The following is a 27244-nucleotide window of genomic DNA, read 5'->3' on the forward strand; positions in this document are numbered from 1 at the left end:
TTACTTTATCGAGTCTTTCAACTATTAAAAGTTACAAAATGATCACTTAACTATTCATATATTCTAAACCCGTCCTTTTCGTTAAAAAATTAACGGTCATATGAGTTGGTTATTAACATACTGAATAAGATTTGATAGTCTCTTGAAATTATGGGATTATATTTCATCATATCTTAGTCAACTCACAATTTTATTTGTTATATTTGTTTATTTTATGATTTATATTTTATATTTTTTATAAAAAGTAATTATATGATTGATATATTATTTGTGGGATTAAAATTTTTATATCTTAACATGATAAATTTTTTAGACACTAAAAATTATTTTAAATATTATATATTTTCATGAAACACGCGCGACCGTTATAATTTGTTTTTTAACAAATTTTTTATATTTTTATCACAATTTAAATTGATATAAATCGATCGACTTTGATGGTATACTTTAACATTTCGAGTTCGAATATAAAAAATACTAAAAATATAAATGTTACATGTCTAATATAATTATTTATCATTTCAATTGTGCATTTTAACAACAATAATAAACACTTAAATTTTAAATCAAATTATTTAAAAATATATTTTTTTCACATCACTTTTTCAGAGTATCTTTCAAAAATAATGTTGAACTATTAGTTCTTTTGCTAGTATTTAAGTTATGATTTAATCTTTATATTTTGATTTGGTCATTTTTTATAATCTATTTTTTAAAATTTTGAATGTTATTTTATCTTTATAAAATATATTAAATCAGTTTTTACTATTAGGTCATATATCATAAAATATTAAATATTTAATATGTACCTAAAAATATTAAATATTAAATTCTTAATTTTAATTTAGTCATTTTTAATTCTTTATAGTTTAATCATTTTATTCTTATATTTTTGGGGTCACGAGTAAAATTTTGAAATTCAGAAATTATAAAAAAGTAAAATTAATTAAATTAGAACATAACAATAGTGTGATATTGTTTGGTGGGGCTAAGAGAATAAGGAACATGAGCTCTATTAATCAACAAACAATAACAGTAATAATCCAACACAAGAGTGTAAGCATAAAGGTAAAGTTCAATCACATTTAGAAAAACAATGTACAAACATAGAATATGAAACAAACCCAAGGTTCAATCAAATAGGATTACATGGCAAATGATGGATTTTTTTGTTGTTGACATTGTTCTTAGGTTAACATATATGTTTCCATAAAACATATGTTTTTGAAAAATCGAAATCGTCAGTGATCGAATTGGAGGGTTAAATATGATCGAGCACCTGTAAATTACTGTTATATATGTTGAGTAAATTTTAGAGTATACGACTATAAACTTATTAATATTGGACCCAAACAAGTAAACAAATTACTTGCATTAAACCCACAATAAAAGACACTACAACACTTTCCAAAGACCACTCACAATTTAAAGATAAATAAACACTCAATAGAACGCTCACAACTTATACTCAAGAAACTACACTCAAATTTTTGGAGGATGCATAACTCAAATGCAATGGGGTATTTATAGTCCTCACCATGCAACCTATACCAAACAAATATTAAATTGAGAAACATTCCTAGCCATACATTATTACCACCTACTCCATTAAATTGAGATAAGCAATGGCATCTTCACCTAACTAAATTGATGTAAGCAATGACATCAAATTAAGTTGGGTGTGGGCTAATATTGACTTCTCAACACTCCCCCTCAATGTTAGCCCCCATTCTTTGAATCACGCCAAGCTGACGACGGAAATGTACAAACTTTCCAATACTCAAGCTTTTTGTAAACAAGTCCACAATTTGCTCATCTGTCTTGACTTGCCTCATCTCAATCTCTTCCACTACCCTAGGCTTTCGGCCTTGCTTTGGAAGTCTTTCTCTTCTTGATTCCAAATTCTCTGATGGACTCGACAGTTGTCAAGGCTTTAGATAACTCCTTAACTTCTCTTCGCTCCAACATTTTCTTTGCCCATGGCTTCAATCCGAACATGAAGGTGAAGAACTCATATTCTTCAGTTAAATTCGGGACTTTGAACATGAGTTTACTGAATCGGCTCACATACTCCTTAAGTGTCCCTTTATGACTGAGACGCCTCAACTTGGACCACACCACCATCCTGGCATACTGTAAGTGAACTTGCTCACTTTACACCCTCGGCTTGACAACTTTATCTTTCGCTATAACACCGGGTCCTTTCCTGTGTTTGACTGCTTTGACACCTGCAGTCTCGTCACGTCTCGATCCTGGATTGACTACTTGAGAACATGTAGTCGCACCATGTTTCCCTCTTGATTCGACTACTTTGGAACATGTAGCCTCACCAAGTCCTTCTCTTGACTTGATTTCTTGGACACTCGCAATCGCATCAAACTTTCCTTTGGGTTCGGTTACCTCAAAATCAACAACCTTACCTCGTCTCATTCCTTGCTTTACTGCATTGACACCCTCAATCGGACAAAGGTTTTTCACTGGCTTGGCAGCTTTAACACTTATAGCAGCACCAATTCCCTCTACTTCTCCTTCTCTCATCCTCTTCATGATGGTTGCAAGTCGATGCTTCTCGGGACATCCTCTAATCAAATAAGGACTATCACAAAAGTAGCACTTCAACTTTTCCTTGCTTGCCTTCTTCTTTACATCTGACTTAGCCTTGTCATTCTTTCCCAATGGCTTTCCTTGGCTACGAATAGTTGATTACTTACCTTGGCCATTCGAAGAGCTTCCTTTACCATCACAATATTGCACATTTTCTTGGTCTCCCCCATTATTGCCTCTATCCATGGGCATGGGTATGGATGACACAATGCTAGTTGGCTTATCTCCCGCAAGCTCGGTCAACTTTTAGGCTACAGTTATGGCTTCCGAAAGTCTGTGGACATCATCTTGCTCTCCCCCAAGCATTACCCATGATTTGAGTCCTTCTAAGAAGGTCTTGAGCGCGACCCATTCACTCATTGCTCCCTTGCATATGGGTATCTCTTTCTTAAGCTCATTCACCTATCTTATCAAAGCCATCACTTCAGCTTCATGGGCATTACTCGCTCAAACCATCTCCATCTCATTGAGAACTCGTTGCATCTCGTCTTTGAACATGTCCTCTATGGACTCTAATTTATCAAGGCGGGACTCCACAACACCCTGGGTCTCCTTGGCCTCATCCTCAGCTTTTTCAACTCTCTCGACTATCTTTTCCCATGAAATTGAGATTTGCTCCAACTTGATGAGTCTATCCGTGTGGAAAGCCAAAAAAAAAAATTTGCATTACATTGAGACCCTAGGGTACTTCAAAATGTTTTTCAGACGGTGGCGTCGTATTTTCAATCGTGACAAAGTCCTACCTTTATTTGCTTCAAGAACTTGGCATTCTTCAAAATATATTGAACGAATATACAATTACATTCCTAATTAATGAATCCAATTAATTTAACTGTCTCCAATCTCATCGACACCTCGGAACAGTCGTTCGCAATACTCACAACATTCACGACCCATGTGGTATAATGGTACTTTAATGTGAAACACTAAATCCTTGATATTGTCTGAGCGTTTAAGCTAATCTTCCATGGCATCCCAATATTCACAGCAGGTTGTGATTTCCAAACAGACCAGATTACAAAACACAGGTAACCCTAAATCACAATATAATGACGTGATGTCAGATAAAGAGAGAAACTTAGCGTTACCCAACCCTTTAATGAGCATATGTGTTCCACCATCATTAATGATCACTTCCACCAAGTTGGATAAATCTTTCTACCTGAAAATCCAAAATACTATCATCCGCCAATTCTATCCTTTCGAGCATTGGGGCCTTGATCAACAAATCGTAACCATAACTTCAAAACTAGGTCTCTTCACATTCATTCTCTTCAATGAAGGAACATTGATCCCCTGATCATGAATACCGTCATCCAAAGTCTCACGCCAACCAAATCCTCAAGAATAGGACAACTAGAAAGTAGACTGTTCAAAGATCCATTACTTGCATAGCGTAATCGCTCTATTTGAAGAATACGGTGACTTTGGAAACAAACATTTGCAGGGACATCCAAGAAAACATGATCAGGCAGTCTAACTAATGGTCCAAGTGAAAAAAGTGGTCGAGTTGAAGAACAGAAACTGAGATTCAACTCTTGAACATTACGGTCAATTGCAGCACTAAGCCATGTATCTAAACGTTCTTCATCAATTATCTGGATAGGTTTGAAATATAAGCTAACCTGGTAAATAGTTTGAGCTCGACACATGGTTAACACCTTATCTACAGAATTCTCGAAGCTGCCCATAAATGCAGTGGAATCGAATGAGAGAACGTGAACAGTAATCCATAAATTTATCTCTCTCTTTGACAGAATGCTGGTGCCAATAGACATTTTGGCGGGGATAAAGGAAAGTATATGAAAGAGAATTGAGTCCGGTAGGTGATCAATGTCTTCTTCACCCTTTTACATTTCATCATTAGAAATGCAAACTCGCTTGGACGGTGTACGAACCGAATCAGCCATGAATGAACACTTCTGAGATTCATTTGTAAGGCAAAACAAATTCTCAAACACCCGGGGAAGCGAAAACGAAAAGCTCTTCGAAACATAATGGAAAAGCTGAGAGAAAGCATCTGACATATAGTCGAAATGGATTTAACTTTACTTGTTGAAGCGTCTTTGCCTCTAAAATTTTGGAGCTTTGCTTTTACTTCTGTTGTGTTCTTGATAAATAGGTTACCGTCTCAAGTTTACAAGGAAAAACACCTTATGAGATTTTGTATGATCGAAAGCCTGATTATTCTTTTGTTCAAATTTTCGGATGTATGTGTTATCCTCTTTTGTGACTTTTTAACTCACATAAGTTGGATTTCAGGTCTGAACGGTGTACTTTTCTCGGGTATAGCTCCTTTTATAAGGGGTACAAGTGCTTAAAGAATGATGGTAAGTTGATTATTTCTCGGCTTGTTGTGTTTGATGAAACCAGTTTTCCTTTTGCTGAGAGTAATATTCGCTCAAGTAATAGACATCATACAAGTGATAACACTTCGAATGGAATTCCATTGATCATGATTCCAGCTGAAACTACTACTCCCGATTTTGATAAAATGTTGCATTAAATCCAGCAGGTGTTCACTCGAGTGTTGAGTTACTTCCAGCAGTTGATAGTGTGAATAATGGTAGGAGTAGTCCTACGGTTGATGATATAAATAATGATGGGGATAATGTTTTTCCTAATGATAGAGATAATACTATGGTTGATGACATAAATAATGATGGGAACGATATTTTCGACCCAGTTGCAAGTCCATGTTCAGATTTCAATGAAGAACAATTAAGTTCAGCAGGTTTTCTTGGTTCAACAGACCCGACTAGTTCAGTGAGCAATGCAGAGGGTTTAGCTGAGCTTCCGTTAACAAATCAACCTTTTCCTATAAGTATTCCAGAGGTTAGAAATGTCCATCCCATGATGACATGGGGAAAGTGTGGGATTTGAAAACCTAAATTTTTTAAGTAGACAAGTCTTCTTCTACGGTGTCTCTTTGTGAGATTAATCAAGAGCCTAAAGAACCTCATACTATTGAGGAAGCTATGCGCAATGATATGGAAGTCAGCTGCTCAAACTGAATACGATGCGCTAATAAAATATGGTACGTGGACATTAGTTGAGTTACAATCAAATCGAAAGACAGTCAATTGTAAATAGATTTTTAAGATTAAAAAAACATAGATAGATCGATTGTTTGCTACAAGGCGAGTCTTGTAGCCAAAGGCTTTTCTCAACAAACTGATGTTTATTTTCATGAGACTTTTAGTCCGGTTGTTAAATCAGTCAGAATAAGAACAATATGTTCGGTTGCTGTAACAAGAGGATGGAAACTATGACATGTCGATATTAATAATGCCTTTCTAAGCTGGGATTTGACAGAAAAAGTATACATGCTTCAACCTCCTAGGTTCGAACAAGTTACTACAAGCTTAGTTTGTAGACTAAACAAGGTCATTTATGACTTAAAGCAAGCACCTCGAGCATGGTTTGAGAAGTTGAGAGATTATTTGGTTTCGAAAGATTATTTGGTTTCGAAAGATTATCAACTATCAAAATCTAATACCTTTTTATTTGTTTGAAAAACGGTTGAAGGTATGTTATATCTTTTTGTGTACGTCACTACAGCAAAACTGTACATTTGCGGCATTTTTTTATACCTATAGCGGCGTTTTTAAGCGCCGCAAAAAACACCTGCGGCGCTATGACAAACGCCGCAAAAAGCGCCGCTGCAAATAACGTCGCTAAAGTTTGCGGCGTTTGGTAAAAAAAAAAATGCCGCAATAGGTAACGATATATAGCGGCGTTTGTCCAACAAACGCCGCAATAGGTGTTGATATTTGGCGGCGTTTTTCCTACAAACGCCGCAATAGGTGTTGAGATTTAGCGGCGTTTTCCCCAAAAACGCCGCAATAGGTGTTGAGATTGAGCGGCGTTTTTCTCACAAACACCGCAAAAGATCTGGTATATAGCGGCGTTTTTAGAACAAACGCCGCTAATTACCTCTCTATAGCTAAAAGAAATTGATTTTGCAAATTAAAACTAATTTGTCAAATGTTGTTTTCTACTCTTTTATTACCCAAATTTAACTTGTAGCATTTTTCAATAAACTTGACATCCATAACAACAAACTTAAAATCCATAACAAGAAAAATGAAATCCATAATAATAAATCAAAGTTTACATTAACGTAAAATATAATGTAGTTCAACATTATTAACTATAATAAATAATAATATCTAAGATATTTTGTTTCTAATCTTACACATTCTTCAAAACTCTTATTGCCACTGATTCAGAAATTCATATGGAGATGGCATACTGCTCTTAGAATTTTGATGTTAGAAAAAAACACTATAAAGAAGCTTCAAGAGAATCACATGCTGTTAGGACATTGGACCTGAAAAGGAAAAGAAAACAATAATGCAAAATCTGAGCAACTGATAATAAAATGGATCAGACTATTTAAAGCTTAAACAAGAAATTATGTCTGCATACGGCAAATAATATCTCCAAAGATACCTTCTAACTACGGTAACTTCAACTTAGAGCACTGCACCAGCCTTTCCAGCAATAGGAGCCTCCTGGAAGAGAGTATACACCTTTAAAACACAATTTTTCCCTCAGATCCATGAAATTTGATAGGGAAACAACTAATTAAGCCCTAACAGGTTCAATATTTGTCTTGTCATTTACCTGTGCTAAAGAACTTGACGGAGGATTAGAAAACCTGGAATGACCAGGAAAAAAGTCAAATTTCAATCTCAACATACAGAAACCTTTTTCAATAAAGACTTCTTTAGGCATTATATATATCTAACAATGTAGGAAAGGGTGCTTTAGCAATGGAACATACCTGATCGCCCTAGCTTTTCTCTTTTCTCCTTCCACTGTATCAGGTTTGGCATATGGTGCAAATCGGGCTAGTCGAGCTTTTTTCTTCTCTTCCTCGTCAACAGCTGTAGAGGGCGCAGCAAGCCCAAACCTGGTAACCAATGAAAAGAATATATAAATCAATTTAGTGCAACTCTGAGCAATACCATGACTGGGTAAAGGTGATATGGACAAAAACCTCTCTGCTCTAGCCTTCCTCTTCACCTCCTCAGATTGCTTTGATGTTTTTGATCCCTTTGAGTCGGCTGTGCCAAACCTGTAAAATTTGTCCACAAATCAACAAACATAAAGAAAACTCGTGAAATGGGATTCAACTTCCACAACTACAGTTACTAGACCTTTACCGTATAATGAAATTCCTTCCAATGCACATAAAATTGAGCCAAATAAGTAACTATGTGAGATTATAAATGCGGGCTATCAAGGCAACTATGTAATATTATAAAGGAGTTACACTAATTTCTAAAGAACCAGCGGAAAAAATGATTAAGAGACAATAAATTTGAAAATTAAGAGGTTCTAAGAGATTCTATACAATCTAAACAATGAACGATTTCATGAATATTAATCTAGGCTTCTCAGCGCACCAACAATCAACAATCACATCCAAAGAATATTTATAAGAATATAAATTTTAGAAACAAAATAAAACTTCATCTTCTCTTCTCTTCAGAAATGCTCAACAACAAGGTATAAAAAACCAAAAGAAAAACCCTAAATAACACCTAAAATGAAAAAGGCAAAATAGAATTTACCTCTCGGCCCTAGAATTACACATTCTTTAAAAGAGTGATCCTGGATTAGTGGCAAACTGAAGATATAAAAATTGCTTCTTTCCACAACCCATAAATCAAAGTTTCGAGTAAAATACAGGGAATTATAAGGGGGAAAAGAGAACCTGCATGCAAGATCGACCAAAGACGTGAATGGTGGGTCTGGTCCAAGGAATGTGATTGTCGAGGTAACTGAAGAATTCCCATGAGACATCGTATGCTAAAAACTTGGGAACGTAAACTACACTGCTTCCGTTTCCAAGATCAACAATTTGGGCCTTTTTACCATAGTCGTTAGGGTTAGGGTTAGGGTTCGTTTTTAACTTAAAATCCATCAAACTAGTTGAAGCAAGTAGCCTTTAAACAGCAGAAATCTGGTAAAGCAGAAGCAGTGTAGTTTAAAGGGCGTGACACTTAAAATTTGTAAACTTGCGGCGTTTGTAAACACAAACGCCACTATAGTACAAGTGTATAGCGGCGTTTTAATAAAAACGCCACTAAAGTACGAGTCTTTAGCGGCGTTTTTATAAAAACGCCACTAAAGTATGAGTCTTTAGCGGCGTTTGTATAAAAACGCCACTAAATTATGAGTCTTTAGCGGTGTTTGTAAACACAAACGCCACTATAGTACATATGTATAACGGCGTTTGTATAAAAACGCCACTAAAGTACAATTCTATAGCGGCGTTTGTATAAAAATGCCACTAAAGTACTACTCTTTTGCGGCGTTTGTTGAAAAATGCCACTATCTATGAACCTATTGCGGCGTTTTTATAAAAACGCTGCTAAAGTTACCATTTTGTGGCGTTTTCTATGTAAACGCCGCTATATGTTTAAAATTAGTGGCGTTTACTCCTAAAACGCCGCTAAAAACGCCGCTGTAGAACAATTTTGCTGTAGTGCGTAGATGATATAATATTTACTAGTGATAACGAAGCTGAAATTCAAAAAGTTATTTCTAATCCGGATAAAGTTTTTTTCACTTAAGGACCTTGGTCTTTTAAACTATTTTCTTGGTATTAAAGTGTGCTACACAGAAGTTAGTTTGTTCTTGAATCAAAGCAACTACATTGGATAATTATTGAGAAAAACTGGGTTTGAGAGTGCTAGATGTCTACCCACGCCACTAGTAAATAACTGCAAATTGTCAATCCAAGATGGAAGTGCGATTATAAATGTGGCAGATTATAGGAGCATTACAATACATATTAATTACACGTTCTGATATTGCATTCGTTGTAAATCGGGTCTGTCAATTTATGCAAGCTCCATCCGATGTACATTTTCAAATTGTTAAAAGAATTCTGCGATATCTCCAAGGCACTCTTCACTATGGCTTAAAATTTTCTAGTTCTTCACGATTAGCAATAATCGGTTTTGTCGATGCTGATTGGAGCACTGATCCGGATAATCGACGGTCTACTATAGGTTTTCGCATTTATTTTGGAGGAAATCCCGTCTCATGGGATTCGAAGAAACAACAAGTATCTCGATCGACTGTTGAAGCTGAATATCGCAGTGTGGCATGTGCGACAACTGAAGTTTTGTTGCTTCAGTCTTTGCTTAGCGAGTTACATATTGTTAACCTATGAATCGGTTTCTATTGGAGACGTTACGATTAATTCAATAAACTTCTGAGAGTGCCGTCTCTCTTTCTCCATTCAAAAACTGAAACCAAAAAGGTGGATTCATAGCCACAAGAGTAGATCTTGTCCTAACCGTTAGAGAAATAATATGGCTCTCGTATTTTTTTTCTAACAATGTAGTCTTCCAACTCATAAAATAAATCTAATGTGACCGTTTAACCAACGTTTTTCGTTGTTGACTGTAACAGTGCTGACATAACAGTCTACAATGGTTGATAATGTAGTAGATGAAATGACAAATGAACTAAATTGACAACTTAAACATAATAAATAGACTGTCACGTCAACACCGTAGACCGTCATGTCAGTACTATAATGGTCAGCGACGGAAAATGTTGGTCAAATGATCACAATATGTTTATTTTCTGAATTAAAGGATTACATTGAGAGAGAAAATAATAAGATGCTCACGTTAGTTATTTTTTAAGTACGTTACCTATACCTTTTTGCTTTATTTGTATTCCATTAAACTAGTCTATTTAGTTAAAAAAAATATTATTTTAATAAACATATGACATCTAACATTCATTTATCTTTTTTTAATAATATAAAATAATTATAAAATATTTATTTAATTTTTTAAAGAATAATATTAAATGATTTCATTTACAAAAGCAAATAGAAACGTGAACCCAAAAAAAAATGAAACTGAGATAATATGAAAGATTATGGGGATAAATGATAGGTTAACGTGGACTATAATTTTCATTAATGATGATATCATTTTGATGTGGATATATTGATGCCGAAAACACAATGTTTTTTTTTAAGATTATGTAAATACTTTAGTGTATCTTTCACTATAAAAAATAAAAAAAAATTCAATTATCATGATAGGTTGGAAATCTAAGCTAATAATATGGTAAATAGTTGGAGCTTGACACATGGCCATTATTGAAGACTTCATAGATTCCTTTGTAAGACAAAACAAATTCTCAAACACTTGGAGAAGAAAAATCAAAAAGCAATTACGATTCTACCTGCAGAACACGAATTATAGCTCTGTAGTCTAAAAAGAGACGGGTTTGATTCCTTATCATAACATATCTGTTAGACTGTTAAGTAGTTGATGTTAGTTGGCAATTAGTTAAGAATTTGTTAGATTTGTTAGGGTGTTAATATTAGGTTATAAATACCCAATCATTGTAATGTGTTGAATATCGTTGTAAGCCATTTTCTACAGTTAGTGAAAAAACTTAATACTCTCTGTTTGTTTTCCATTGTCTATTTCCTTTCTCCTTATTGCAGTTTAGCAATGCCGGCCTTTGTGCCGGAGCATCAACATTCCATCAATATCATGTAGGAAAAAGAAAGTACTGTGCCTATACTTTGGCCATCAATATCATGCATGTACACTGTGTGTGTGATTTCAAGCTCCTCTAACAGGGCCCACTCTTCATCCTATGCAACAATTTAGATATAATTGTTCAAATTGAATAAAAGCTATTGTCTAGTTAACCTACGCACATTCGAAGAACAAGCAAATGCTATGATGGTCAGTCGTCACAGTAAAATCAATCTGAAATAAACCATTCCTCAAAGAAGAAGAAGGGTATTTAGAGTAGAAGAGCAAGAATAAAGAAGCTCACCCGTTTAGTTTAGTTCCAAAGAGAACGAAAATAAGGTCACAGGCGACGTCCACTCAAAAACTGAAACCGAAAGGTGGATCCATAGCCCAGAGGAGTAGTTCCGGTACTATCTTAAGAGAAACAAAAGATCCTCCACGAAGATAGCTTATTGTCTCGGGAAGGGGAAGGAAGGACTAGCCGCCGGCTGGCCGAAACATAAATCGTAGAAAAATCATTTTTACTCCAAATAAAAGATTATAATTGCAAAATAAAACATTTATGTAATTTACCAAGAGCGGAAGAATATGAAAAAGTGGGGAAATTTTATTTCAGCATCAATATATGTCCTAAGTTCAGAATTTAGTCCAAACACTTGGATTTCTTTTCTCTGTTATGAAATAAAATTGTCATAACCATTTTTAAGTAAAACAATTAAATATTATTTTTAAAAACGATTATGACTTTTATTTGGAAAAATTGGTGATTTTGGATTGATTTGGATTAAATTGGAAAAGGAGTCGCCATTGACCTTTGGATTAGGTAGGTCGAATACCCAAAAATGTTTTTTTTAAAAAATCATTTTTAAGACTGAAGTGGTCTGCTTTTACCAAAGATTCAATTAAAACAGGTTCGGGAGTCGGTTACGTGTGGGGAAGGATAAGCACCCCCACAGCGCCCAAAATTGGTACTGTGTCGCTTACACGTTGTCGTAAATGGTGGAAATTACGAATTGAATATAAAGTTAAAAGATAATCCGTTTATTGAATTATAATTAATTTGCTTCGAATTAATTAATTACAGAAAATCCTTTAACTTGAAAGGAAATATTTAAATTAGCACCCTCCATTGGGAAAGCGAATTCGATTATTTCTTATCAATAAAAGAATATTCCCTCATTAATAAATATACAAATCGAATATAAATTAATATCGATAATTACATAAAAATAAATTAATAAAAACACATTGAATCATTCACATAAAATATTTAATTAATAAAATAAAATAGATTTATTTCAAGTCTTATTTCGTTCGAACGTCTTATCGGATTATACCACTTCGATCAAGTGATGCTTTCCACGCCCGTTTTACGCATACGTGTACTTGAAAATATTCGAGTGACTGACATTTAACAAACTATTAAATAAAATAGCATTTGATAAAAAAAATTATATAACTTCACTACATAAACATGTAAATATTCATACACACGAACAAATACATATAAAAAATTTAAAAGGACATAACTTACATAATAATGTTTATAACAAAAATACATACAACTATTTTAAAATATGTAATGTACAATAAATAAATAAAATGGATATCAACTTACAAAGTAAATAAAAAACAGGGAGTAGACAAGCTATTATTTTTTAGACTAACCAGTGATTAATTTACAAATTACTAAGATACATGGACTAAAAATGAATATTACAGGAAAAACAAAGGTCCAACTACAAAATATACATTTACACAGAGAACATCAAAGGATTAAAATGAACTGACATAAAAATTATCAACTAAAATCAGAGATTAAACCATTGTACATAACACAAATCAGTTAGGACTAAAATGAAAGAAATCGCAAATATGGAGAGAATGTTAATAAAATTACTTAAATGTATCCATACCTAAGATAGTGACCAAGACATAAGAATCATAAACCATGGGGCCAGGTTCGAAAATAAGCAAACATAACTCAAAGTATGAAATGGTGACTTAAATGAATACGGGGTGAAACATATGGTTCAAAGAAAGAACTTCACAATTTTATATACTAATAAATATAAAGGACCAAAATATATGCAATGAAAAATTAACAACCAGAAGTCTAAGAGTATAAACAAGCATAATAACTATCTTACAAGGACTAAAATAAAAAACAAATAAATAAAGATCTTGAAACAGCAAAATGAAGATTTCATTAAATAACTAAAATGCAAATATTACAACACAGGGACCCTCCTCACGTGATTTACCCATGTGCCGACCTGAAAGTTTCCCTAAAGCACCTAAACAGCGTTGTTTTGGGTTACTTAAATACCCCATTTTATGTTTTTCGGCTAAAACCCTCCCCATTTCTAATTCCCAGTTCGTTATCTTCCTCCCCGTTTCCTCTCTACTTCGTATCCTCACTGCCGAGGAAAATAAAACCAAAAAAAAAATCTCGACTACCGTGACTCGGTGGCCACGGGGAGCACAACCAAACTTAAACAACGAAACCTTTACCTTCGAAACAAAAGGGTTTTGGTCCGGTGAAGCTCACGGCGGTGATGGCTCGGAAGGTAAGACCTTTCGGTCTTTTTCTCTTTCTCTTTATTTGGTTTTATTTTTTCTTTTTCCTTCTTGTTTGGTTCTCACCCAATGCTCTCTAGTTTCTCTTTGCTTTCTTTTTTTCTGGCCTTCCGAATCCTCCCTTGCATGTTGTTTTTTTTGCTTAATTTATCCTTGATTTTCGGTAGGAATAATGATATCTATGGATAGGGGATAAATTTCCTGATTTATCGGGATTTTAGGTATTATTTTAATGGGTTTTGGATTTGATTTAATTTGTGACTGATTTGGGTGATATTTTGCATTGATTTGTCACTGTAGGGTTTCTGTAGAGGACGACAGCGGCGGCAGGATGCTATCGGCGGTGACAAGAGTGAAGTCCAGCTCGAGCGTCAGCTGGGAACTAAAGAGTTGAAGGCAGCGGCTGCTGTTAGGGGATTAGGGTTAAAACCCTAATTTAATTTAGGGTTTAAAACCCTAATCTGATGGGTTGGTTCAGACTGGGTCAGCAGTTGGATCCGAATTTGGGCTAGCTTGTACTAGGCCTGGGGATTGGTTGGCCTCCTGGTGGGCTTGAGTTGTATTGGGCTTTGGCCTGTAAAACAAAATGTATTAATAAAATAATAATAATACTAATATATAATAATAATAATAATAATAATAATAATAATAAAATTTAAATTAAATAGAAAAGACCCGAACAAAAACGGGTGTCTACAAAAATATTTTAGGTCTCAAAATTAAGCATAAGCACTTCGATTTTCAAAATTAAATCCAACTCTTAACTCCCAAGAAATGCTTTTAATACAGTTTTCTAAGCTTATAATAACAATTTAAATAAAAAAATATTCAAAACTTTAAGTGATAAAAATAATAAATCTATAAATAAGAACAAAAAAAATAACATTAAGTAACTATTTTAGCAGAAAATATTCAAATAACTAAATAGTCTAAATTTAACGTGATAAAATATCAATATAACATATTGATACAAACTCTATTATTATGTGTTTACTAAGAGAATATCATTATAGGTCTTCATGAGCATACTATTTATGTGAGTATAATATTAATTAATGATATTTAATTTTAAAATTATTTTTTAATTTTAAATACTTTATTATTAGACTCAATTTTGCTTATTTTGATTTAAGATTATTTTATGAAGAAATAAAATTTATTTTAGTTTATTCGTGTTCTAATTTTGATACAGTTTAATCTCGTTAATATTTAAGGAAGGTGTTGAAAAAGTTGTGGTAAATTAGAAATTTTTAGACATATTTTCTACAAGTAAAAGTGGATATTTAGATAATGAATTTATTGATTCATATTTTACTCCATGCGATATTTACAACAATATTTCATATGCTCAAAACAGTTAAGTGATGACTGATGAATGAGAAATTGATGCTCAAAATGGAGTACTTGTGAATTTTGTTGTGTAAGGAAAATGAAAAACTTATATTCCACGTTGGTAGGATAACAACAATAAAAATAATACATATACAATAACTCATCTAATAGTTATTAAATGATTTTTAAGTTAAAATTGTGCCTTGCATGTTGGGTTCAAGATTGGAGTGCACTTGCTAGGTTTGTGTAATGTGAATGTGAAGAGGTTTAAGAATATATTATTATATTTTTTCTTAAATATATATCTTTTTGAATATTCTGAATTAAAATGATGTATTGTGATTTCTTAAATTTAAATATTAATATGGTATGTCTTGTTGTTCATCGCTTAAATTCAAATATTAATTTAGTAAGTCTTGCGGTTCATTAAATACGATATTAATAGATTACTTCCAGATTTATTTGGATAGTCATTAATGACCTTAATTTTCAAAATATATTATTTCTAATAATTCTCCTATGTGAAACTCTATAAATACTCATACCTACTATGTTAAATACAACTAAAAATATGTTTTCTTCTTATCCTTTAGTTTTCGGCGATAGGCCTATGCAAGGTATAGTTCATGATCTCTACAGTTGTGCTATTGTGCATTGATCATCTCGTTATTATATCCCAGGAGAAAAACGACTAAATATTTTAAGCACTAAAGAGTGGCCGAAAATCTTTCTTAAGGAAATTGTTTCCGATAAACTTTTTTAAGGAAACTGGTTAGCTACAAGCCTGAATTTATTTCCAGTTCGTTATTATGTAGAGTTTTTAATTCTAAACTATTCTCTTCAATTATTAATAAAATATATATTTATTTTTCTTTTTCCTTTTCGTCTTGAATTATTATAATTGTAGTAGAAGGTTAGTTGGAAACACACATATTATGATCATATTATATGTAATGTTTATGCTACACATTCATGCTCAACATATTCCATTTGATTTACGTTAATATGCATGATTAGGATGGTTTAGCTACGATAAATGTAACAACAATCGCATTAGTTATGTGTTATTTAATTATTATATATGTCATATTCATATGATCTAACAATCTTTCATTTAAATATAACACACACACATATATATAATTTACGGTGTATAATTGGATCTTATTTCATGTATATGACATACATAATAGTTAAATAATTATATGTTATTTATTATCATGAAAGAGTTAGTCCATATTAAAGTAATCTATTAGAAATCTAGGTTATTGTACTATGTCATTTAGGTTGTGGTATGCAAACTAATCAATTTCTAATATTTCATCTTGAGGGTAGTAAGGTTATGGTCTGCAAACTAGTTTCATGTACACTTATGTATCTAATTTTTATTCTTTATATTTTGATATAATAGATATTGTATTTAAAGATAGTACGGGTTGAGGTCGATCAGATTTTTGGTCAAAGAAAGATATTACTTACTTACACTTACGTAACATACCCCGAGCAATAATGGTTTTCTACCTCTTCTAAATTTTGAGACGTATACTCAATTCTGATTCAACCTAATCGAATATTCTTTTTGATTTTCAATAAAAATAGAGAGATTTACAAATTAAATCTCCAAATTAAAATTTCATCAATTCCATGTCAAGGTTCACATATAATCTCTAAATTAAATAATATAAAAATTTTAAGAGTATTTATAATCAAATTCTAAAAAACAATCATGATAACCCCAAGTCGAACAAAACTGATATAATGTCACCCAAATTTTAAAATCTTATGTCGAAGGCTTGTCTACGTCCGTAGGATTTATTGTAGTGCAAAACTATTCTCTCTTACGTGCTAAATTAGAAATTGAAATGCTTAGTTAAATATACCCATTATCCATAAAACATGTCATTTACAAAACTCAAACACCTATAATAATTACCCAACCTACATTTACGGAACCAGCTGCTTTAACGGTGCATACAAGTTCAATCACAAGTGAAATTCTTGACCCTGATGAGTCCATGAAAAAGCTAGATTCGCATGCCATTGAGGCCCTAGGGTACTTCAACATGTTTTTCAAACGGTAGCGTCGTTTCTTCAAGCGTGAGGAAGTGCCGATCTTCATTTGCTTCAAGAACTCGGCATTCTCCATAACATATAGCACGAATTTCCAGTTAGATTCCTGATTAATGAATCCAGTCAATTTAAGTGTCTTCAAGCTCACCGACACACACTTCGGAACGGTCTTCGGCAATGACTTAACACACGTACAACCCAAGTGGTGTAATGGTACTTTAATATGAAACACTAAAGCCTTGAGATTGTCTGAACATTTGAGCAAGGTAACCAGGGTATCCCAATATTCACAGCTGGTTGTGATTTCCAAACAGACCAGAATACAAAACACAGGAAAGTACATATCAGAACACATTGACATTAAGGCAGATTCTGATCAAGATAAATACTTAACGTTGCCCATATCTTTGGTGAGCAGGGGTACTTTACCAACATCGATAATTGCCTCTACCAAGTTGGATAAATCTTCTACCTGAAAATTCCCAATATTTATATCCGACAATTCTATCCTTTCAAGCAGTGGGGCACTGATCAGTAACTCGTAAAAAAAGGTTCTATAACTAGCTCTCTTCACATTGATTCCCTTCAATAAGGAACATTGAAGCCCATAACAAGAATATATCATTCCAAGCCCTCCCGATAATCAAATCCTCGATAATTGGACAACTAGAAAGTAGCATGTTCAAAGACCTTCATTGGCATAGCCTACTCGCTCTAATTGAAGAATACTGAGACCTTGGAAACACACATTTGCCAGGACATCCACGAATACGTTATCAAACAACTTTAGACACACGAGGGTTTTGCAAGCAAAAACATGATCAGGCAATCGAACGAGTGGGCCAGGTGAATAGAAGTTGAGTTTCAACTCTTGAACATTACGTTTAATTGCAACACTAATCGATGTATCTAAGCTAAACTGGGAAATAGTTGGAGCTTGTCACATGGTTAACACTTATCTAAAGAGTCCTCAAAGCTGCTGATAAATTCAGCAGAACTGAACGAGAGAACGGGAACAGTAGTCCATAAATCTATCCATCTCTTTGAAAAAATGCTGGTGGCAACAGACATTTTGGTGGGGAGAAAGGAAAGGATAAGACAAATAATTGAGTCCAGTAGGTTGCTAATGCGATCAATGTCTTCTTCATCTTTTTCTTTTTCATCATTAGAAACACAAACTCGTTTGGAAGGTGCACAAAACGAATCAGTCATGAATGAACACATCAATTCGTAAGACAAAACAAATTCTCAAGCACCTGGAGAAGCGAAAACGAAAAGTCATTTACAACGATTCTACCTACAGAACACACATTATAGCTTTGTAGGCTAAAAAGAGACGAGTTTGATTCCCTATCATAAGAGTATTGTATCTTCAATATCAACATTCAAGTACACTGTGTGTGTGATTTCAAACATATTGCAAATCAGTTAAAACATATAGTTAAGTTTTCAAATCAGTTCAGTTCCAAGTAATGAAAACGTTAGTAGTGTTTTTGGCTTAAAATACATAATTGCCCTCCAACCAAACACCATATGTAGTTCTGGGAAACTGCATCCATAAAGACTTACCCTAGGTCCAAAAGACGTAGGTGCCAACCTAAGGGAGCACCTTGGGTCATAAGATCTTACCTTAGCTGAAACGTAGGTGCCCACTTGAGTAGGGCTGTTCATTCGGTTAATTCGGTGGCCGAATCGACCGAACTACCATTAACCGAATTAATCGAACTTTTTTTTTAACTGTTAACCGAACCGAATCGAACTTTTTTCGAAAATATTAACCGAACCGAATAAATTTTAGTTAATTTTGTTAATTTTCGAATTAACCGAAATTTTTTTAAATTTTTTAATTTATATAAAAATTAAATATTTTATAATTAAAAAACAGTTTATAATTAATTTAAATAATATATAATTATAAAATATAAATTTTATATAAATTTTTTAATTAATTAATATTGATTTAGGTTTAAAAAGTTATTGAATCTTAAATTATTAATTGTGTTTTAAATGGTTTGGGGTGAGCCCATATGTTATATATTATATATTTAATATTTTTTAATTCAGAAAAATAGTTTACAATTAATTTAAATAATATATAATTATAAAATAAAAAATTTATATAAAATTTTAATTAATTAATATTGATTTAGGCTTAAAATTTATTCGATCTTAAATTATTAATTGAGTTTTAAATGGTTTGGGCTGAGCCCATATGTTATATATAATATATTTAAAATTTTATTTCGGTTAATTCGATTAATTAACCGATTTCAAACCGAATTAACCGTTAACCGAATATCCAAAAAAACCTTAACCGTTCCCCGACCGAACTAATTTGGTGGCCAACCGAATTAATCGAATTAGTTCGGTTCGGTTGGTTAATTCGATTAAAACCAAATTTTGAACACCCCTACACTTGAGGGGTGTGCCCTCATGCTCATAAGGACTTACCCAATGCACATAGTAGAGGTACCACTCTAAAGGAGTACCTTAGGGTCATAAGGTCTTACTACAAGGCTCATTGGGCCTAAGAGCCCACCTAAGGGTCGCCTTCAGTCCATAAGAAATTACCAGCTGATTGGTGTTGAACCTGTATAAGGAATTACCAGCTTGATCAGAGCTGAACCTACAAAGACTTCATATCAGATCCTAGAGTACCCCGAAGAAAATAGTTTTCAGACAATAATTAGCAGTAGCAAAAAATCATAGTTTAGACATGTACTAATTCAATAAAAATAGTAAACAAAGAACATAATCAGACAAGCATGATTAAAAACTTCAGTAAATCAGAAATCAGACTTGAAACAGATAAATCATATGAAATCAAGTCAAAACAAATAATCACATTGCAAATAAGATAAAACAGTCATGTGTACATGATATTTCAAACATATATTTAAAACATGTATATGACACACAAGGAACACACCTCACAAAAAGAATTAGTTCGGGAGATCTATCAAGCATCAACTTCACTACGCTCTTCGATTGTACGCGAACCTAGGTCATATTAGAACAAGGTTATTATCGAAGTAGTACATTAAAATGAGTATTTAACAGGGTTGCAGAACTATACGAGTAATCATAGGCTCTCACGGTTGAGCGAATCGGGAGGAACTGTGTCGAGCAGACGAATGATCAGGAGAATCGCGGGTACCTTAAATATATGATAACACAAATTAGTCATTGACCCTTAAATTAAAAGTAATTAATTAAATTGCTTAAATTGAATATGAATGTTCGAGTTAACGGGTCAATTCGAAGGCTTTCAGTTAGAATTTGGTAAAACAAACTTCGGATTCGGACTCATGACATCAAAAAACATAAAATATGACTTTTTAAAATTTTTGACTTTTTTGTCAAAGTCAACGGACATGTCAAAGTCAACGGACATATCGGTTCGGGTTGAATCTGTTCGATCTGAGTTGACTTAGACCGATTCAAGTCAATTCTAGGATGTTCTAAGGTTGGGGAGGAGCCCCACGCGCATGCGGCGGTACGTGGCGACGGGGGCGACTGTCGAGCACTCCGAGGTCATCAAATCATCAATACCAAGTCGTATCAACATTCAAAACCAGCTAAAACCATCGGAAACTAAAACAAAAGGTCGAAACACTCACCTCGATGGCGGACAGGCGAAACCGGCGATGTCGACGTGACCCACCGGTTGGGTTTTGACTGGAGTGACGCGGGGAACCTATCTAGATGGCGGTGAGACAAGCTGATGATCGAGGTGAACGTAATCGAGGAAGAACGACGTGCGACCTAGGTTCCTCCGACGACTTTTGAACGATTCTTCACAGCGATTGGCGGCACCTTTCGATGAATAGCCATAGGAGTTTTGGTTGGACGATGACGAAACATCCAATGGAGTTGGTGGTGACGAACACCGATCAGTGACAGTCGAGATCTGAGATGGGTGGCTCGAACAACGTTTTTCCCTTCCTCGTGGCCACCAACGGTCGATTCGGGTAAATCAAAGGTCGAGGACGGGTCAGAGGATACTATCGGCTCTGCTGGGGGCGACGGGGCACTCCATGATGGTCGAAGCGAGGTGGATCGACGGAGAAGGGAACGACGGGTGAGGGAGTTTTGAGTTGACTCGAGGGTCCTGATTTTATTTTGGGATTAAAACCGAGAAGGGCCTTTTTTTAAATTTTCTTTACATCCTCAAAATGGGAAAACTAAGTGCCTAAACTTCCCAAACATACGATCAAAACTTCCCATTTTAATCCCTTAATAAAATAAAATAAAATAAATATATTTTAAATTAAAATTTTGGGGTGTGACAGACCCTCATTTGCATACAATACTCGTTCTAGCTGAAGAATCTTAAGTCTTTGGAAACAGGCATTTGTAGGGACATCAACAAAAATATCGAACAACTTTAGACACACAAGTGCTCTACAAGAAAAAACACGAACAGGCAATCGAATGAGTGGTCCTAGTGAAGAACAGAAACTGAATTTCAACTCTCGAACATTACGATCAATTGCAGCACTAATCCATGTAACTAAATGCTCTTCATCAATTGTCACGATAAGTTTGAAATCTAAGCTAAACTTGTGAATTTTTTGAGCTTGACACATGGTGAACGCTTTATCTAGATAATCTGCAAAGCTGCCCTTAAATTCAGTGGAATATGAGAGAATTGGAACATCACTCCATAAATCTATCCATCTTTTTGACAAAATGCTGGTGGCGACGGACATGTTGGTGGGGAGAAAGGTAAGGATGTGACACAGAATCGAGTCAGGTAGGTCGCTAATGCGATCAATGTTGTCTTCATCATTAGAACGGTGAACTGGCTTTGACGGTGAACGAATCGATTCAGCCATGAATGAAAAACTTTCGGAATGCCAAACCAAGAAATCATAGGGAATTGTTCTATGTTTTCCCTCTCCGTAATTCACTCCAACACTATCACTTTAGCAGCCTTAAAGCTAAGAATTCTAATTCGTTTAAAATTCTTACTTTAACCACTCACCCATTTTAAAATACTTATCCATTTTTTTATATTTTAATTCTTTTTAAATTTAAGTATTCGTTTAATTTGTAACACTAATTAAAATTTAATCATTGTTAATATCTATTTATGAGAATGTTCATTATGATTAGAACGTTATGTACTAAATAAGATTTTGATGTGCTTTATTATTAGTATTTTAATATCCATTAAGATTAAGATTAAGTTCTAAATGATATCTACTTAGGGATGGGCATGGGTCGGGTTGGTTCAGATCTTTTGTCCACCCGACCCGACCGGAGAACAATGACTCCTCCACCCGAGATCTGACCCGACCCGCATGAAACAAGATTTTACCTAACCTGAACTCGACCCAATATATAACTTAAAAAACCGATCAGACTAGAAATAATAAAAAATATTATTTTTATTCAATAAAAACTGTGACTTAATTGAAAAAAATAATATATAGAGGATTATTATTGTAATTATTCCTAAATATATAAAATAAAATATTATTTTTTTGGGGCCGGGTCGAGTATTTTTCACCCTAAACCCGACCCGAACTTGATTTTTTTTAGAAAAACTCGACCTGATCAGGTCGGATCGGGTTCGAGTCCCATGCTCATCCCTATATCTACTTCTTATGTCTATAAATATAAAGTCTAGAGAAAACATTATAGACCATTTATATTGTAATAAGAATAAATGATTTTTTGCCTTATCCTCGGATTTCTTCTTGTTATTGTTCTTATTATTTCGTTATTTTTATTTCATAATACGTTATCAATTGGACTTGCTCAGTATTAATAATTTATTTACATTGCCAATTAGATTCATCATTCATGACTTTTATTTAAAATCTTGGATGATAAAGATCAAATTTTCAATCACGACAAAATATTATATTCTTAGATAAGTATATTTATACTATTATTATTATTATTGTTATTGTTATTGTTATTATTATTATTATTATTTGTGCGTTAGTGCATTCTATATTTTCATCTAGATATCAGTCATATATTATTATCAGTAAGGTTTTAATGATGCACATTATTATCATAGACATCTAAAGGGGAATATTTTTGTTTATGTGAAAGTATATTATGATTAGAACATTATGTATTAAATATGAATTTGATGTACTTTATTATCAGAACTTTAATATCCATTAGGTTTAAAGTTCTATATGATATCTACCCTTTATATTTGTAAATATAGAGTTTAAACAAATTAATTTAACCCTTTCATGAATCATATTATTCAATCTGAATTTTCATTAAAAATGTGATACATATTATACATTAAATTTAGAAAACTTAAAAGAATAGTATTTTTTTTCTTTTCTGGGTAATAAGGGTAGTCACTGAAACTCAGTGAGTATAGAAGCTGGCATTAGCACCACTATCCTGTCTAAGAGAATTTAGAATACCGCTCGGGATTTGTTACAAGATTTCAAGGCCATACGGCCTGGTTCGTCCAAGAAGAGCCAAGCTATCAACCACAGCGTTCGCTTCTCGGGCAACATGCATGATTATAACGCTCTAATTTTGTTTAAGCAAATCTCGTACTCGTTTGGTAACAACGGGTTTATGACCTCGGGCAACAGATGTTAAGCTTGACCACGTCTGTGTTATCCGTCTCTATTATAATATTCCGAAAGCTGTGATTCCAAGCAATATTAAGTACTTCGAGGACTCCCCACAATTCGGCTTGGAACACCGAACAACGACCGATATTCTGGTGATATCCTGACATCCAGTTGCCAAAACTGTCACAAAGCACGCCTTCGCTCGCCGTCTCCATAGAGTTCTAATTCACTGCTTCGTCCGTATTGATTTTCACGATCCTAGCACGAGGAGATCGCCATTTCTGCTTCGGTCCGGAAGTATTCACAAGCGGACGTTCTTCTTTTGTTTTTTGCCGAATTGCTTTGGCCTACATCCAGGCAGCACGGATCTTTTCAGGCACCGACCAAATCTGTCTGTTAAAAATCAGGTTATTTTGATGCTTCCAAAGTCTCCAAATTAAAATGCCGAATAGGTGCCTCCACTGGAACTTGTCATGGTCCAAACCTGCGTTTTTAGACAAATTAGCATTAAGCCATTCATAAATGTTAGAAGAAAAGAAACTTATCTCCTTTGATCCTGGTATGAGTTGTTTCCATAGATAACGCGCCGACTGACAGTCTCGAATGGCGTGAATGATTGTTTCCTCTCAGCTATGGCAAACGGGGCAAGTACTGTCCGTGGTACCGTTGGTGGAGAAGAAGCCACAAGAATTGCTTAATTGTTTTTAATGTAATGGCCTTGAAGTACCATATAAGCAAATAAAATGTTATTGGTTAAGACAAACATGGTAGTGCTTTTAGGATAATCTTCCTTTTCACTTAAAATAAGTCTTGAAGTTGAAAGAAAATTTATTTTTTAATAAATAATTTATTTTATTAATTTATCTGTGTAAAATGTATCCCAATACCAAAATTACATACTTTACAAGGACTATACAATTTGTTTGAGAATATATAAAACATGAGAATACAACCCATGTAGTGCCAAGTGCTTGCTTTGTGATCTACAGCAAGCATTACATATTATAACTGCCATTTCATGTTATAGCTCAATATCTACAACCATGAAACACATTATTTACAAATTTTAAAAAAAAACAAGTGGGTTTATTAGGTTCTTTCCGGAGACTAAGCCGATGAAATCTCTAAGTAAGTTGGCCTCGGGGTCGAGGGGCAACCTACGGATCGAATTAGATCCTCCACGGCTAGCACATGAAACTTCGGGTGTGAATTCAGCGCAATGTTGTCGGCTCGATGCTCGTATATTTTACCATTCTTGTCGAGTTTGTATTCGGAAGTGCCGTCAAATCGACCGCGGCTCTCCCATGGGACTCGTGGAATGCCATGGACAATCCAGCGGAACATTATGACGTTTTCCATCGGTTGCCATACGCTAATAATGTCAAGCCAGAGAGCCTTGAAAAATATCCTCCCATGGAATCGCAGTGCCCAGAAGATTGACTTGTAATTGTCGATTCCGATGAAAGTGTTGAGAGGATCATTGAAAACAATATCATCCCTAAACAGAGGATAAGTAACCTGTATAAATAGAATGAAAACGGTCCAAGAACATTCGTATATAACTATATATAAGATTAACGACGAGAAGTCGATCGTAATTAACAGAGCTCGTTGAGACTTCTTTGTCCTAAGCTAAGAGCCAATACTTTCTTACTTGTAGTCGGTCAACATTCAAAACAAAAGCTACATTTATAGAATATCTAATTGCATAAAAAAATAAGCTTACAATGAGTTATACCCGATATTCGAACAGATAGCATCGCTCTTTTTTTTTTTTTTTTTATGGCCAAAGAAAACTAAGGGAAACAAAGGATTAGAGCTTGAGACAACTATAATTTTCAACATTTGAAGCAATGATTCAGGCCTGCTACCAGAAATCGCTATCTCACCTGATTTCAGGACCGATTCGCACTATCCCAATTAGGGAACACTTAAACAAAGGGTTCAAAATGTTCAAATTTTGCTCAATTAGAATTATATAAACAGAAAAAAAAGTCTATATATATATAATACTACCCCTGTCAATATATGTTTCAGATTTGTAGCGATTTGAGTTCTAATTTCGTTCATTCGAGGTAAACATTACTAGGGATAATTTTGAAAACTCAAATTATTCTTCAGAATTCTCTATTATTTCCTACATTTCAAAGCAATCAAATGAAAAATTACGGGAAAAAATGATCCATAAGTACAAATGCGAACAGAAAATAACAAGAAGAATTGAATCCAAACCTGTAAATATCAAAATTTAGCTCCCTGTAGAAGATGTCCGGGAACTCCTCTCTCAAGGTCCGAATTGCGTAACCCATATTCACGTAATAATCCTGCTTCTCCTCTTCCTCTTTGCTGGGCTTCGATCCTTGCTTCACAGGGGCAGAAAATTGTCCGTACAACCTCAAGCTTTGGCTCAAATCTGAAACCGTACTACGAACATCTTTAACACCAAACCTAACGTTAGTACTTGACCAAACTTTCTGGTCATCGTTCTTCCAAATCGCGAGGCTTTTGAGGAATCTAGAGCGACGGATAGGGTTAGAGAAATTTTTTGTAGAGGCGATGGGAATTTCAGGTCAAGGTGTGAGAAATGCCATCTAGAAAGTATGGTTTCTCGAGAAAATTTCGGAACAAAGAAGGTGGATTAAAGCATATTAATATACTGTTAATATACGGCGTTACCGGATACATTAAAAGATATTTAATAAATTCGGTTTAACGCTACCGGAAATGTTGACTAATAATAATGTAGTAGGTCTAAGTCATGAAGAAATATTAAAAAATTGTGCAACCGGCAAACTTAACTTGTCGGTTCGTATCGATCCAAATTAAAAATGTGTCGATCCAAAACGATATAACAGGTAAAATTATGACAAAACCGGTATTGAAATGATAAAACCGGTAAAGCGCTACCGGATACATTTAAAGTGTCGGTACTTTAATATAAGGATCGACACTTCGTGAATTTAAAAGAGAAGCATTTTTAAATCATATAAAGTGTCGATACTTTTAAAAAATGTATCGATCCAAAACGATATACCAGGTAAAAATATGATAAAACCGGTATCAAAATGATAAAACCGGTAAAACGTTACCGGATATATTGAAAGTGTTGATACTTTATATAAGGATCGACACTTTGTGAATTTAAAAGAGAAGCAGTTTTAGCGCCTATAATGTGTCAATACTTTAAAAAAATATAACGATCCACAACGATATAACAGGTAAAAATATGATAAAACCGGTATCAAAATGATAAAACCGGTAAAACGATACCGGATATATTGAAAGTGTCGATACTTTCGTAAGTAAGTGTAATAAATTATCGACACTTTCAAAGAAATAGGTAATTATCCTTTCGAAAGTATCGACACCTGACATAAAAGTATCGACACTTTTGTATTTGTATTGATTAAATATAAATAACATATCCGATGAAAATATAAAGGCCATATCTAAATATCCTCTGAAAATTGATAGAACGGACGAGTTTTTGAAATCGAAGCGTAATTGTTGCTGCATTTCAGAAGGCGTTTCTAAAGCGATGTTTGTTTGTTTGTTGATGTAGTCGAA

General features: G+C 34.0%; 3 protein-coding genes and 1 long non-coding RNA gene across 4 annotated transcripts; all 4 read right to left on the reverse strand.

The window, feature by feature from the left end:
• Positions 1-2850: 2850 nt before the first annotated feature.
• LOC120129766 (putative F-box/FBD/LRR-repeat protein At4g00315) lies at positions 2851-4382 on the reverse strand. Its single transcript, XM_039147192.1, has 3 exons — positions 3892-4382; positions 3058-3235; positions 2851-3006 (listed from the first exon to the last, which is right to left on the reverse strand). Exons 1-3 carry the CDS (start codon positions 4380-4382, stop codon positions 2851-2853), a joined length of 825 nt encoding a protein of 274 aa, XP_039003123.1.
• Positions 4383-6832: 2450 nt separating this feature from the next.
• Positions 6833-7523, reverse strand: LOC120129647. Its single transcript, XR_005516773.1, has 4 exons — positions 7394-7523; positions 7234-7267; positions 7060-7121; positions 6833-6937 (listed from the first exon to the last, which is right to left on the reverse strand). It is a non-coding gene; the product is annotated as an uncharacterized LOC120129647 (long non-coding RNA).
• Positions 7524-20882: 13359 nt separating this feature from the next.
• On the reverse strand, positions 20883-21955 carry LOC120129767 (F-box/FBD/LRR-repeat protein At5g56420-like). The gene is made up of 2 exons (XM_039147193.1): positions 21426-21955; positions 20883-21228 (listed from the first exon to the last, which is right to left on the reverse strand). Exons 1-2 carry the CDS (start codon positions 21953-21955, stop codon positions 20883-20885), a joined length of 876 nt encoding a protein of 291 aa, XP_039003124.1.
• A 2802-nt stretch (positions 21956-24757) lies between these two features.
• On the reverse strand, positions 24758-26247 carry LOC120129768 (the record flags this gene model as incomplete). The annotated part of the gene is made up of 2 exons (XM_039147194.1): positions 24758-25175; positions 25910-26247. Coding segments are annotated over 2 exons (729 nt in total), but the record flags the coding sequence as incomplete, so codon positions are not given.
• Positions 26248-27244: the final 997 nt, after the last annotated feature.

The sequence above is a fragment of the Hibiscus syriacus genome, unplaced genomic scaffold, assembly GCF_006381635.1.
Source record: "Hibiscus syriacus cultivar Baekdansim isolate YM2019G1 unplaced genomic scaffold, ASM638163v2 tig00110503_pilon, whole genome shotgun sequence".
Lineage (NCBI taxonomy): Eukaryota > Viridiplantae > Streptophyta > Magnoliopsida > Malvales > Malvaceae > Hibiscus > Hibiscus syriacus.